At 40.3% G+C, this 15,978-nt stretch overlaps 1 protein-coding gene across 1 annotated transcript in view; it reads right to left on the bottom strand.

Annotated features, from left to right (window-relative positions):
• Positions 1–848: 848 nt before the first annotated feature.
• Positions 849–15,978, bottom strand: part of ASAP2 (ArfGAP with SH3 domain, ankyrin repeat and PH domain 2) — a 93,357-nt gene continuing 78,227 nt past the window's right edge. Inside the window, 7 exon segments of the mRNA XM_009874207.1 lie at positions 849–1,137; positions 2,047–2,169; positions 6,527–6,636; positions 8,246–8,313; positions 10,006–10,174; positions 11,059–11,220; positions 13,694–13,949. Coding sequence (XP_009872509.1) covers positions 1,063–1,137; positions 2,047–2,169; positions 6,527–6,636; positions 8,246–8,313; positions 10,006–10,174; positions 11,059–11,220; positions 13,694–13,949 — 963 coding nt within the window. The 3' untranslated portion in view covers positions 849–1,062.

The following is a 15,978-nucleotide window of genomic DNA, read 5'->3' as shown; positions in this document are numbered from 1 at the left end:
TTGAGATACCTTATTGACCAAGGATAATTAGCTAAGTGTTCTGCCAAGTATGTTCTCTCTCCATGAACACAATGCTGGCTCATTGAAGAAAATTCGAGAAGTTCAAAACAAAAGTCTAAACGCTACAATGAGACAAGTATAAGAAATGCTCTGCAATCCATCATCATAGTTAAGTACATTTCAGGAAGTGCAGTTTTTCATAGCCTTGAGTTAATGGAGTAACTCGTTAATATTGCCATAGTTGAGTTAACCAGCAGTAGTCACATTAAATGACCAAAATGGATGTAACATACATAAAGAACATTCAAAAAACAGGTTCTACACACATGCAGCATAGAAAAAATGAAACAGTCTCAAGCTCACAGAATTAGAACTAGAAAGTTCAACAACAAACACAGATTTCAGATAACTTTAAGCAAATATCTACATCCATTCTGAAAGAAGAAAGTTTCACCTGTGGTAAACTGAAATACTTTTTTCACTTTCACCTGGCTAAAGACACCCAATTAAAATCTGTAATTGTTGACATCCTGGATGACAGCCAGTGTGGCAAGATGTTGAATGAGTCCGATTTAGAACTACACAGCAGCTTGCATGGTTCGGTTCCCACACTTCAAAAGGTATCAAGAACTGGGTAATTCACTGCCCTGTTAGATGCACACAGTTTCTTTGACTGGGGAAACAACACTGAACTGTGGCATTGTCATGTTACAAGAGAGAATAAAATTACAGTGAATTGATTGAAAAGAACATTCATAATGCTGTGATGTTCACACACTTACATGGATTTTGATTGTTAAAGCTTTTCAGTTCACCTTGAAAAATACAGGAAGAGTTGTGGTTTTTTTAAAGTGTAAACTGCTCATGAGAAGTTTTCACATAGAAAAAAGTTTCAAAAGTCCCAAAATCAGAACAATGGCAATAAAAAAGTAAGCTACAGTACCTAGGACTTGGGCAGTGCTCTGGCAAGGCGTCTGCAGATAGGTAGATGAAATGCAATAGAGCAAAATTTATTTCTGTGACCGCTGGAAATGAGAAATGTCTCCACTTATCAGTAGCAATTTAGTCAACAATAAAGTGCACAAATGATACAGGGAAAGCTCCTTTCCGACTGGGATCTCCATCAATATGACCAATCTGAAAGAATCCAGACATTGTTTTAAGTTAATCTCAAATTGGCATTTCAGTATCACTGACCTTCCCACCTGCAGTACCACAAGCCTCTCCCTGCTTCGGCAGTAGTGGCAGTTTCCTTTTGCTAACAGGAAAATTCAGTCCTAACAAGGTGCATTTGTTTTTCAGCTGTGGACGTTTTTTCTTTCTTTTTTTTTTTTTACCTTCAAATGTTTTATCCTGTTCTTTTAAAGTAACACTTCTTAATGCAGTAGCACTGCTGCATAGTGTCAGCACATTCTGTAATGCCTGACAGCCCATATTCTGCAATTAAGTTGCTTCTGCTTCCCCCTCCTAACAATCACTGAAAGGTAGAAGATTTGTCAGGCTTCAACAGTTTTGGGTTTCACATGCATCTATTTGTGTTTACACAGCACTATTGTCAATTTAGATGCAATCTGAAGTTCTATTCTTTGCTAGCTAACAGCCTAAGGCAAGTGTTTTCACGCATAACATCTTCCCAAGACTTCAGTTTAGCTGATGAGACTCTGGAACGATAGAGTTGAGATGGTTTCCCAGCTCAAAGACACCATTTCTCAATCTCGGTCAGCTGAAGAATACAAAGCTGTCTTCCAAGGCCCACCACACAGCATCCCAAATAGCAGCAGGTTTTTAAATTGCTGACACACCCCAAGAATCTCTGGAATCACACAGACCATGTTCCCTGCCTATTGTGAACCCTGCTAGTCAGGTTTGGGTTTTTTTCTGAATGAGAAAAGCTAAAAACTTGTCTGAAGTTTGATTTATTTGAACATCAAAAAATCTGGAATCAGGTTTCCATGAGATGAGGGGGAATCTTCTGAAGTCAGTATTAACCTCTAGATTTAGTTTATTTCTTTCAATGTGTGTTGATAGAAAATGCAAAATACTCACCCACCACTCCTGGTCTTCCTCACCATCGACTACTATAATATCTCCCTCTGAAAAAGTTAGCTCGTCTGGGTTATCTGCTACACAGTTGTAAATTGCTTTTACTCTCTTGGGTTTAGTTTTTGACTGAAACATAAAAATAAGTAAATGTAAGTAACACAGCATGGAAAAGACAGAACAGGCTTGGAGTTGAGCTAAACAAAGCTTCAGAACTGCTTCCCACCAGTATTTTTCATAGATTAGAGTTCAGCTACATCTTTTATGCTGGGTGCTCTAGGCTGAATTTGGCAGCTTCCAAAGTCTTTTGGAACCACTGCACCACCAATGCAGGCCAGGTTTCCATTAGCAATCTTCCATTCTGGCTCATCCAAGCCCATCTCCAGAGCCCTACATCACTGCAGTGAGTACGATTTTATTCAGAAGATGAGGTGATCAAGCACTATGCAGCAAACCCAAGAGCAGCAGCATTAGCAGAGAGGCCTGAGCCACCTGTCAGCACACCCCTTAATTTGCTAAATACATTTCAGCGGTGTAGAAGCCCTCCAAAAGGTCCCCTGCCTCTCTGTAGGGCTTTGAGGACTGCAAGCCAGAGGAGAGGTTTACCAACTCTTCCAATAGGGAAGTTGAACAAGGAGTTGCAATGTTGAAGTACTGCAGCAGGATTCCAACCCTAGTCGTGCTCCATTTGAAGTGATGCCAAAATTGTTTTGCTCTGGTACCACAGCATCCATCATCCTAATCTCCCATCTCTCCCAGCACAACCCAACCTGCTGCTGCATTTGTTTTCAGCCTCCTCCTCTCCTCTACCCACACAGTGTTTTCATGCAAGGAATGGAGAGGCACAAGACCTGGAGGCAGAGCATAAACTTTCTACCGTGAGTCCAACCATCTTCCCCAGTCTGCCCAGTCACAGCCAGCAAAAATCTCTCCTTTCTACCCTAAGGTGCCAGCACAGAGCTGTAAGTGATGTTCAGGCCAAGAAATGTCTGTTAACACAGCAGGTGTTTGGGACAGAGGCTCCAAACAGGGTAAGGAAAAGAAGGTCTCTGCCACCCTGGAGCCCACCAGGGGTTGGTCTCAGTCTCTGGTTAGGTCAGCTGTAGAGCAGAAAGCTTGTAAGGGCAGAAGAGCCTCCATAAAAGTCTTCTCCAGTCTAGGCAATTCTGTGTTTCTGTGATTCACAAGTCTACTTCTCTTCACCAGCAAAAGTCTCTGCTGTGGACTGTACCGCCCAACAGCCTCTCAACGTGTCACTTCGTTGCAGCTGAGCGTCATGCAGAGAAAGGTGCGTGTGGAAGGGGAAGGAGGGAGGTAACAGGATCCTTACAGTCCTCTGTAATCATCCATTTGCGTTTTAGTGTAACAAACCTGACGTGCCCAGACCAGGCATGTCCTTAGGCTCTATCTGTGGGGCACAACCCCATGCGCCGGTGCCCTTGCACTGCATCGCAGCCATTTTGCCAGGTGCTCTCTCAGTCAAGCTGCGATTAGAACCAGAACCACCTTCTAGGTCAAAAGGGAAAACCCTCACACCAGTACAAGAGTGATATGATTGCTAACTTCAAAGTGCAGTAATTACAGGTATTTCTTGCTCTTTAGAAGGCAAGGCAATTAAAATAGGTGCCATTCCCAGAAGACTGAAATCTTCCAGGAAAGTTTCCCATGTATCTACAATACAGTTTCAAAAATCTAAAATCACAGAATTGCCTGGATTGGAGCAGACCTTAAGATCATCAAGTCCAACCATTAACCTAATGCTGACGAGTCCTCGACTAAACCATATCCCTAAGCACTATGTATACAGGGCTCTTAAATACCTCCCGTGACAGGGACCCCACCACCACCCTGGGCAACCCGTTCCAATGCCTGATAACCTCTTCAGTGAAGAAATTTTTCCTAATATCCAATCTAAACCTCCCTTGGCACAACCAGAGGTAATTTCCTCTTGTCTTATCACCTGTTACTTTGTTAAACAGACCTATCCCCACCTCTCTACAACCTCCTTTCAGGTAGCTGTAGAGAACGAGGTCTCCCCTCAGCCTCCTTGTCTCCAGGCTGAACAACCCCAGTTCCCTCAGCAGCTCCTCATAAGACTTGTTCTCTGGGCCCTTCATCAGCTTCGTTGCCCTTCTCTGGACACACTCCAGCACTTCCATGTCTTTCTTGTCATGATGGGCCAAAAACTAAACACAGGATTCAAGGTGGGGGCCTCACCAGTGCTGAGTACAGGGGCAAAAACCACCTTCCCAGTCCTACCGGCCACACTGATACAGGCCAGGATGCCCTTGGCCTTCAAGATACACTGGAAAATACAAAATATTCATTGGAAAAAAAAGAATTTTTTTTTTAAGAAAAGAAGATGCATCAAGAATTTCCATCTGAAAAATAGTGGTAAATGCACTGTATAGGAGATAAGCCACTGGCTCCGTGTGCACATACAACTAGATCTCTTGTTTCTTTACTCAACGATCACTTCTGCAATCGTTTGCCAAATGTGGGCTGGCTTCTGGATTCTCTGACAGGGTAAAGACTTAGCACAAAAGGCTGAAGTATGAGGCTAAATGAAGCAATTTAGCCAAAGTACTTGAGCTAGACTGATCTAGCTAAAGCTCTTTAGTGGGGGGACCTTGACTAAATCTCAGCTAAGATGCTTTAGCTAGATTGATTTAGCCAAAGAATCTTAACTAGCACACACTTGCTGAGCCAGGTTTCCCTTACTTCCATGTCCTCTGACAGAAGAAAATCATCCAGCTGATTTTCTTGGTCTCACAAAATTCACCCTACTGAAGCCCCAGAGACATCTGGACAGTTAGATTTGTTCTTTATATTATATGCAATTAATACTAAATAGTGAAGACACTGACAATTCCTACAAATTAGCCAGGATAGCCCATTCACTCATAACTAAAGTAATATGTTCTATAAAACAACAAAAAAAGAGAGAACAAGATAGAGAAACTACAACAACTTTGATTTACAAAGAAAGCCAGGCAAGTAGATGTTTCAGAACCAACAGATCTGTTGAAAGAAGGTAGCCAGTGAATTAACAGTAATTGTAATCAGGGTCCAACAGTTTCATAAAGTAAATATGGCAACTCCCTTGATGTATGTAAGATAACCATTTAATTTTTGTTGTGGCCTAAACCATGAAAATTGTTTTGATACAAGTCAGACAGTAACTTGAAGAAGTGTGGGAGAGGCAGGAAAACCAAGGATTTTATACTCCCAACTACTGTAGGATGAACTCCAGCTGGTTTTTCAGCATTATTAGATGAGAAACAGCTAACAGGAGTCTGAGAGCTTGAGACAAATGTGCGAGGCTACGCACACAAACACTCTGAAGCCTGTGTTCTGGAGGGTTACTAGTTCAGTAGGTTAAGGGAAAATGGATGAAGACAGAGAGACAGAGGACTGGAGAGGGCAGATCTTTTTGTTACAGCCCGCTGGTAAGACTGCACACCCAGGAAGAGCACGTTTCCTACCTCTCAGTTTACTATTTACCTACTGAACCACGCTCCTACATAGAATGGAAAACATGGAACAGCTGCTCCTCGTAAGACTTGTGCTCTGGACCCTTCACCAGTACCTATGCCAGTGTAAGAATACAAGGTATTGACATTAGCAGGTGTGCTACCATTCATGGTCCTGGATCATAAATAATAAATAGAGTATAAAAAGGCCACACCACTGGATCAAGAGTCCATCTACATCCAGTACCTCTCCTCTCTAACAGTCACTGTAAGGCTGGGGCAACATGGAGAAGAAGAGCACACCATGCTTCCAGCCTTCCTCTTCACCCTTCAACCACCTTCTGGCTGGGGATGTCTCAAGTCAGGTGGTTTCTGTGCACTTACCAAGAGATTTCTCTCGTGTCACCCAGTGAATGGGTGGGAAAGAGCTGCAAAGAGAACCAACTGCACAAAGAACCCATTTCTTTTGTTTTGAGCTTGACTCCTACTGGTCTTGTCTGAAGCCATTTATCTGCCTGTATGAATATCTACTTCCATCGTAAAAATAAGCATGAAAGTCCCCTTATTACTTCACTGAAGTTTAAGAATGAAGTTACATATGATCTACAAATGACTCACCAAGCTCAGCTACAAGTGACTAACACGGGAAACTTGCCCAGCTTCAATAGGTCAAGCCATACATTCCATGGACTGTGTTGGTCACATCTGGACACAAGCAAAGAATCCATACTTCTTCTCTTTAGTTTCTATTTGTGTTGTTGTTGTTTTTTTCTGAAGTTTTGGTTTTTGTGTGGTGGTTTTGTGTTTTTATTTTATTTAAAATCACATACTATCATACAGCAAACACAAGAAAAGCAAAGTTTTCATGAATATTTAGTAAAAGTCACACATATTTAACACAGGGTATAGGGATTCTCACACTTTTTCCATAGCAGGATACACTATTATGCCAACAGTGTGTTCGATAAAATGCAGAGGATTTAATAACATTAAAACCCAGACTGTCTACTTACTATTTGTGATTTCCTTGGCATTGGTGCTGGTGGCTGGATCTGTGCCAAAGTATTTGCTGTAGAACCAGTTTGCGTTACTGGAATTTCACAGACAGAAGACGACTCTCCTGCTGCTAAGGTAAGTAAAACAAGTAAATTTTAGGCACACTTCAAAAAAAGTAAGAGTGATGATACAAACTGAAACCAAATTAATTATTCTTTAAAGAACATAAAATTATTTGTATCCAGTGAGTATTTCACAGTTTAATAGTTCTTTCTAAATAACTGAACAGAATTTTTCTGTCCTTTTCCTTACCAAAAAAGGTCTCTTTTCCCAAAGACAATCACCTAAGACCTTTAATACTGCAGATATGCTTAAAAGAGACAAAAGCCTATAAAACAGATGTGAGCTGTACCAAATATCTCATTTCCCTACTCTCTCACTACAGACCGTTGTGCTTTTAGAATCCTTCTTTCCTAGTAAAGACCATCACTATCAAGATGCTGCATCCTTCACTGGAGACTCCTGACACAGATGGCAAATTCCCCTTGGGTATGTCAGGGGAATATTAAAAAAGAATTGCAGTAAGAACCAATGAATATAAAACAGAGAGTGGAAAAAGAGTAGGACAAATTCCACTACAACCATCACAGAATCCACACAAACTCTACTTTGGACATTTTAATGAGCTGGCGTTACTGTAACGTCTGCAAGCAGTAGTTACTTTGAACAATGAAAAGTGCCCTATGAATAACGAACTCTGTTCATGATCATGAAAACTGCACTGTCAATTTGCAATTTAATTAACAGTGACACTATTTGAGCTTTAGATTTTCAAACTAGAAACTCTAATACATCTGTCTGTCCCCTTGTTCACAACACATGCGAACAAGAGAGTACATTAAATTTTCCTAATGCATCCTTTGTTTGAGTGAGGTTTAGGTGGAGTTAGGAAAGCTAAAGTCCAGCTGCAATTGAATCTGGCAAAGGTTGTCAAAGACAAGATGAGCTTCTGTCAATACACAGGTAACAAAAGGAAAATTAGGGAAAACGTGGGCCCATTACTAAACAAGATGGTGATCTGGTTACGCAGGACCTGGGAAAGGCTGAGCTACTGAATGCATTCTTTGCCTCAGCCTTTACTAGCAAGACCAGTCTTCAGGAATCCCAGGTCCCAGAGACCAGGGCAAAATTTAAAGCACGGATGTGCAAAGTCCTGCACCTGGGGATGAACAAGCCTAGGCACCACCACACGCTGGTGACTCCTCTGGAAAGCAGGACCAGAGGCAGTGGGCACCAATCAAAACACAGGAGGTTCCCCCTGAACATCAGAAACGCCCCATTACTGTGAGGGTGACCCAGCCCTGGCACAGGTCACCCAGGGAGGCCATGGAAATACTCAAAAGCCATCTGGACACGATCTTGGGCAACTGGGCTTTGGGTGGCCCTGCTAGCAGAGGGCTTGGGCCAGATGACTTCCAGAGGTCCCTTCCCTCCTCAACCATCCTGTCATTCTGTTTCTTACAGCACAGCCCCATTGCCCACACCAGCTGGCCCGTAACTTTGTTCATGCAGAAGAGCTTGAGGCATCAGGGCCTACACAATCAAGAAGTGAAGTAACAACGGTGGCACTGACTGTATTTAAATATGTAAGGTGAATAAAAAAAACCCAGGCTCTTCCTTAGACTGTTATAATGACAGCTTTATTACAATAAAATAAAGCTCTGAACCCCAATTACCAGTTTGCTGTAGAGACCCAAGTCCTCTGGATTGCGTTTTGTTAGTTAAGCCAGATGACTTCTCAGTCCTGTGCAGAAACACAGAAATTCATCCATTTAAGAAACAAACAAGAATTTTAAATGCAACAATACACAGTATTTTCCAAATTACAAAATTCTTGTAATGTCTTCAGTACATTCTGATGGCACCTATTTTGCTTTTAAGAATACTATGTTGCTTCCATATTTTTAATTATGGCAATCATAAGTTGCACTTCATTTAAAACTATAAGGCAGAAGAATAATATAGGCGCAATTACTGCAATTTAAGTAAAGCAGATTTTCTTTTCCTAAATTCTGAAGGTCCTTTCACTGCTATTTCAAAATTCTTTGTTAAAATTAGGTATCCATATTAGTCTGTACATGACAGTAACCTTCAGCAAGTTGCTTCTCCCTTTTACTTAGATTACTTACTTCTTTATCTCTCATATAGACATATGTTATCCTATTCATTTAGATGTGGTGTTGGGGGATATTGTTTAGGGGTGAGCTTTGTAGAGTAGGGTTAATGGCTGGACTTGATGACCCCAGGGGTCCTTTCCAACCTGAATGATTCTATGATGATTCTATACCTATTTAAGTTTGTATAGGTTGTACTCAGAGACAGACTGTCAGTGTCCAAGAATCCAAAAACTTCTCAGACAAGTTAGTACAAAACTTCCCCGCATTTCCTTTTGGAAAGCTTCCCCTAGTGTCTAAATTAATCTTGCCACAACGTAAACAAATGTCTTCCTTTTTTAAAGCGGTCATTTGATACAAAAAGGAACAGCATAATCCAACACTTGTACATATTTGAAGATGTGTATCTAAGCTACAATTGATTTTTTTTTTTTTAATATAAGTGAATCTTATTTTGTCCGAACTTCTATCACAGGTCGTATTTTCTAGACTTCTCATTACTTTATTGATTTCCCCTGGTTTCTGCCACACTATTTTCTATCTTTATTTTACTGCAATGCCTCAGACTGAACACAGCAGTCCAGGTGAGACATTACTGATTGGAAGGATTAATTCATATAGTTTGCAGGCTACAATCAAACTATACTATTTCTCCTTGACTTTTCCACAACAGCATGAGTCATTTGACTTCTTTTATTTATGATTCACTATCTCCTTGCAGATACTTCCCTTAAGGACTTTTGCTTAACTGTACTTTGCTGTACTCCATGCTTCATTTTTTGTAGGTGATTGTTCTTAAGTACTAAGTGCTGCTTACTGACTGACACCACTCTTCTCCCTTGACTACAGTTTCTCAAGGCTGCTTTGATAGAATCTTGTTTTTCAGTACACTTGTCCCTCCTAACTTTGTTTCCTGCAAATTTTAAAATTGTATTTTCTGTTCCAGGTACCTCTACTCTTGTCACGAATGAAAACACTGAATGGAACTGAACCTGCACAAAGCACGTGATGGCACAATCAGACGTAAGATTCCATTATCTCTTCTTTGGTATGAGAATTAAGATTACTCTTTGTGGCTTCTTATTGCCATCTAAGCATTCCGCAGATACTCTGCAAGTCGTACAACCTTAAATCACCAGGCTGTCTTGTTTCTACTGTGGGATTCCTTTAGTGTCTGCCTTCTGCTCATTCCTGTACTCTAGAACACATCACTGGCAAAAGTAAGAGTATGCTTTATACATGAATTGCACTTTACAGACCATAAAATTGAAAAGTTACTAATAATTATAAAGTATGTTAAATTGTAAAAGGACATCAGTTACCCAAGAATAGGCTTTCTTTGAGAGATTCTACTAGGAGGTTGTGGGGGCAGCGGTGGTGGGGTTGGCTTAGTTTGTGGAGGAGCTGGCTGCTGTTTAGACTGCTGGTTCAAAGCTTCTATAATGCTGGCTGTCTTTGCCACTGGAGGGGGTGGTGCTGGAGCAAGCACATCTACAGAAGAAAGTTAGACAGTAAAATGAGATTTTATTTACCATTTTGTTTTTTGAGTTCTCATCTATATGCTTTCTTGTCATGGGATTTACCCCATCCAAGAAAAATCCTTTATGCTTACATGTAATCAGTAACTTAAACAGAAAGCAAGCTCCTTCCACCGGAAGGAGCACCTCTTTGGAAAGATGTTTACGTGTTGTTTCACCTAGTCAAGGTCAGAGGAGCTCACAAGCACTTCTACTCATTGAAGCATCCAAGTATATCCAAAAGATATTCTTACTGAAGTCAGCCATATTCTTGAAAACAGTACATCAGAATATATTTAATAAAGTGCTAATATTTTTTGCTCACTCAAGGCTTTCAGTTTGTGTTTTATGGAAAAGTAACTGAGTGAATAATATCTGAGAAATTTTATTTTGCTTAAAATCCTGTTACAATTAACATCTATGTAACTTCACACTAGGTTTAGCAATTAAACAAAATTGCTGTTGAATTCTTGAAACCACCACAACAGCACCTGGAAACGCATTAAAACATCTTTTTGCGTTCCTACGGTCCGCAAGAATAGAGCACAATGTGGAGACGTAGCCCCAGGCCTACATGTAAGAACTCATAAGTAGAACTAATGAGAAATGCAGCCTTAAAACTACATATATGAAGCGAAAAGCTCTTTAGCTCTTTTAATAGACAGTATTTCCTGCTGACCCTGCACTACATCACACAGTCCTCACCAGAGCATCAGAGAAGACGGTTCTTACGAATGGGAACGACAGGCCAAAGCTACAGTCACCAAAAGAGGAAGCATGAGTTGTGGAAATGGAGAAAAATAAGCCAACCGTGATTAGATACAGCAGAAGGGAAAACAGGGGAAAGTGGAAACGTACTTGTAGATGTTACACGCAATGGCGGCACAGGGGGATGAATAGCTGGTGGATCTGATGAAGACCTTTGCCTGCTTATACTTTCCACTCCTAAAGAATTTGTCTTCCACATTGCATTAGATGAAGAAATTGTCTGAATACCACTGCCAAGAACTGAAGGCTGAACTAAAAAGAGAGGAAAATACTGTATTATTATTATTGCTTACCCTAAGCACAGTGTTAATATTCACACCCGTGCTTTTAAGAGCGGAGTGGCTAAGCCACTATATTCAGCAATAGGAACCACTGCCATCCTGCTGGAACAGCACAGCAGAAATCAGAGTCTGGTGTAAAAAAAATACATCGACATTACTAGGCAATGTCTTACTAACACTTTACCTAAGTAAAATTTGTCTCCAGTCATTATTTCAAAACATGTCAACATTTGGAAAGAGCAGAAATCTCTCAGCCAGAAGAAAGAAGGCAAGTCCTGCTACCTTCTTTAATTCCTGACTGATAGCTGTAATCTTCTCACGTACTGAAAACAAAGGACTTCACCCTCTCATGAGCATTACCAGACATTGCTAACTCAAAGTGAAATATCAGTTTTGACTGGGAATTGACACAGAACTGTAACTCTGAATTTCAACCAAACAATAAGCCCCAATAACTCATGAAACAGTTACAAAGTACGAATTTTTCATAATTCTTCCTAAATCACCCCATTCTTAGGCTGAAGAGCTGCCTCCACATTCCATGAAAACAACTACAGGTTTTCTTCATAAAGCAAATATTTTGCACGTATCATGCCACTTCCCCCTACTTAGCATGTGAGCATCATATTAAGAAAAGATGAAACAGAGCAAGGTATGAATAAATACTAAGTTGCAGGGAAAAGCATAAAAGGCTCAGAAGACTTGGAGAACAGCCTAAAGGTAAGAGCATAAAGGAGTAATATACACCGTAAGCAAAACATTAACAACATCAGCAATCAACAAGAAGGTAAAATCAATGATACTATTATGGCTTTTAACTGAGAATGTAAAACATTAGGCTAATACATCGCTAAAGTAAAGAATACGAGCTAATAAACTAAGCTAGTCAGCGTGCCTTCTTGGCATGCGCCACACTAGTCGGGTGCCAGGAAGTCTGGGGTTGGGAAAGAAATTAAAATGACACTCTTTGAAAGGTGTCATTTAATCAAGGGCAAACAGTGGGTAAAACAGTATGGTTGGCCATGATTAAACCAATATCAAAGGGTAAACCAGTCTTTTTAACTGTCTAATTGCATTACTAATTTAGAGATAGAATCTAACAGTTAAACAGACAACGCAAGTTCCTTGTGCGAATTTTCCTGTTTGGTGAGGGACACATTCCTTTCTATCAAGTAAAAAAAAGTGTCTAGATATTAAGCTTAGACTTCATGTAAAAATGCTGGATGAAAGGAATCCCTCCTTCACTAAATTTTATATGCTGCTTAACACACCCAGTCTCATGCCACGTTTTCTAAGTAACCCAATCCCATGCTCCTCCACTGTTCTCAGCTTACATGCTCCCAAAATTACACGTTTTAGTCTGACTTTTATGCTGCAGCTGTTCCTGTGAGACTGGTAACGGACTTTTCATATTGCACAGCTGCTCAATTTGCTAGCTTGGACACCATCACCAGTGTAGAGTTTTGTGTTCTGACCTCTGCACAGAGCTCCCCAAGGCAGAGGCTGCTCACGTATGCCTGAAACACTCCCTGCTCACATCTCCTCCTACAGAGTCTGAATTATAGCACCATGTGTGCATGTAGTCATTTTTCTTGAACTGATTTTTACATCCATTTAGCATCCGTGAAAGCTGCTGGATTAATAAAGGTATTAAAGCAATGAATCCCACCAAACATTGTACAAAGGGGACCTACACAGATTTCGCTACGCTTCTTTAATGCAATCCAGACAGATTACATATGAAAAATGAAGTTAACAGCGTCAGCTTTAATGGTAGGTTTTGCAAGCACAGAACCCTTCTGAACCTGGACAAGACACGTACATCTTAGACTGTTCTGATGATAGAAGCATAACCCAGCAACTGGCAGTTACATTTTCAGTCAGCTATTGGTTCTCTAAATCATCCAGTTCTCCACATCACAACACTTACACTGTTATTTCAGCGACCTTGAAGTACACATTTAAGAGGAGACTTTGCAAGGTTAAAATCTCTCATGCTCTGCATACATTCTCCATCCTCCCAGGTCTTAAAACAATTTTCCACAGCAGCTAAATACTGCTGAAATTGTACACTTAAATTGAAGTTTGACAATGACATCTTCAAGAAACAGATGTGTGAAAAGATGGAGTATTATAACAATAAAAAAATCGCTACACTAGATTGACTGCAGCCCTCCTTTGAATAAATTGTTTAATACTGAGGTTACCTGGGCATTGTTTTTCCAAACACTATTGTGTACTTTCTTGCAGATATACTGGAAACCAAACTCACAACAATTTGTGCAGATTCACTTCACGTATATAAAGCGAAGTCATAAATACACTGTTCCAATACTTACCTGTGCAAAAGAGCTGTAAAAGAAAACCTAAAAATGTAATGATAATAAAGAGAGTGATACTGTCCCATCCTTCGAACGTACAATGATACTTTCCGATGCCAGTACCTTTGCCAATATTCCTTGGAGGTAGAGGAGGTGCGCTACTTGTAACAGGTACTGCCGGCTGAAGGGGAGGTGGGCTGCCGCTGAGTATTGCTCCATACGTTTCATTCTGTAAGATACTCGGCATAAATCCTCTTTGCTTATCCTTCGCAATGTTTGCTGCATCTCTTGCCAAGGATGCTACATTAGGCTGGAGTTGGTTTGATCCCAGTTGGTAGAAGCTGACAGGCCTGTCCTCCCTCCGATTGGGACTGGGTTGCTTAAACACAATAACAGAAGTACTCACTGATACCACGTTAGTTGCACTTGTTTTATTTACTAGTCCAGAGAAAGTTACTAGTTTCTAGCAATGGCTTTTAACAGGAATTTTTGTTGCTTTTAATATGCGACCTAAAACGTACGTTCCACACCCTTCAAGAAAAAGTAACTGCACATTAACAAAAAGCTCCAAAGATTAAATGTGAATTGCGTTTCAAAACAATTATCATTTTCTCGTTTTCTGCTGTAGTACACTCCTATAGGACAATAACGCATCCTCACACACAAAGGACTATTCTTCTATAGATTGTCAATAGAGATATTCAGATTGGATCAAGTAAAGTTTCTCTGCATCAAAACCCCAGGCAGTATTTTCAGAAGTAAACAAACAACTGAGGATCCTAAACCTCATCCAAAGTTCAGCAGTGTTCAATCCCAAATAGAGGATCATGATCTCAAAAATCGAAAACGATTGCATTGAATTATACTACCTGTAGCTCAGCCTACAATGAATTAGGAGTCAAAACTTCTCAGGAACGATTTTCAGCTCACAAGTATTGCTGGACAAGTTTGGGAGAATACTTCATTTGGCAGCTGGGACGGAACATCACTCATCCCATGCACATTATCGAATGAGATCTAATTAGCTGTCTTTGAGATTTACAGCAAGTCATCTGCTTGCTATGCATGCTTAGCATTACTTTTCCCATTTCAACAGCAAGCAGAGTAATTATTATTATCAAATGATAATTAAAATAGCTGGAGTTATAAATTCACGTGGCTAGTACAGGAATGAGTTGTAAAAATCCACAACTCGAGAGCACAAATATGCCTTTAAAAATAGTGTTAGATAAACACATCACTGATGTACTGCCTGCATGAAACTAAAATAAACATTTATAGTAATAAAAGGCAGTAACAGGATATTTATAGGAATAGTAATTTGTACTAATAAATTTTAGACAGAATAAAAATTTACACCAAAAGAGCAATCAATTTTCCTCTGAATACATTCCATACTTTGGATTGATCACGTAGAGTCTTTAGACATGTTACAACACAGCATTATAGTTTAAAAGACTTATTGGAATGAGGTATGTGACAGCCAGATGCATTAATTCCTTACTTTGGCTTAGCAGCCTCACTTCTCACTGGCAGACACTCTCCATTCCCTGACCTCTGCACTGTCGTGGTTCTGGGTTTTAGCCCACACTTGCTTCTGCTTTCTAAATGAGCAGAAAATTCTTTTTTTTTTTTTTGCTTTGTCGATTTAGCTTTCCACTGGTTTACCAAGCTGAAACAGCTCAATACAGGGAAAAATGTTTGCCAGAATGGAGGCAAAAGATGAGCCGGGCTGGGGAACAGCAGCAGAAACCAGTCAGATTGTCTTACTCTTCTTTTAGGTTAGACTCTCCTTTATGTGAAAAATTCTGGACTAAAAGACTTTCAATTTCAGACATGACCTTTTGTGACAACGATTACAAAATCTATTCAATTGCTTTACCAGAAAGGGAGACAAGCCTAAGAGCTTGCTTGACATCTACACACAGAACTCCAATGTGATCCTAAGCAACATGCAGCATTCACCAGCACGTCCACTGTAGTCACAGACACTAGTCTGTGATTAATAGTCCTTAATCTCCTTTCAGATGTCCCTGCAGTATAAGCCTATTAATAGTGGGCAGTGAAGTAGCAGTTTCATTACTTTAGCCTCGTTGCTGAGTGGCAATGAGTAGCAACTTTCCGTAAGAGACAGAGCTCGCGGATCAGCCAATAAGAAAACGCCCAACTGCAGAAGGTCACTGGCAACATGAAGCGAAGGTGAAAAAACAGATCAAACATACAAATTTAGCGTGTCCCAGAAAGAGATTTCCTAGATATCTAGTTGTAAATTACTCTAACTAGGTTCAAGCCAAGCACCAGAGGCAACAGCTATCTTGGACTAAAGAGACAGGGCATGGGGAGAAATCCTGTGCAGAAAAGATCTTGTAAAAACAGTATTTAGCAACAGAGGAAATGTACTGATGTCA

This window comes from Apaloderma vittatum, unplaced genomic scaffold (assembly GCF_000703405.1).
Source record: "Apaloderma vittatum isolate BGI_N311 unplaced genomic scaffold, ASM70340v1 scaffold2388, whole genome shotgun sequence".
Lineage (NCBI taxonomy): Eukaryota > Metazoa > Chordata > Aves > Trogoniformes > Trogonidae > Apaloderma > Apaloderma vittatum.
This window is presented reverse-complemented; position numbering and strand designations above follow the sequence as displayed.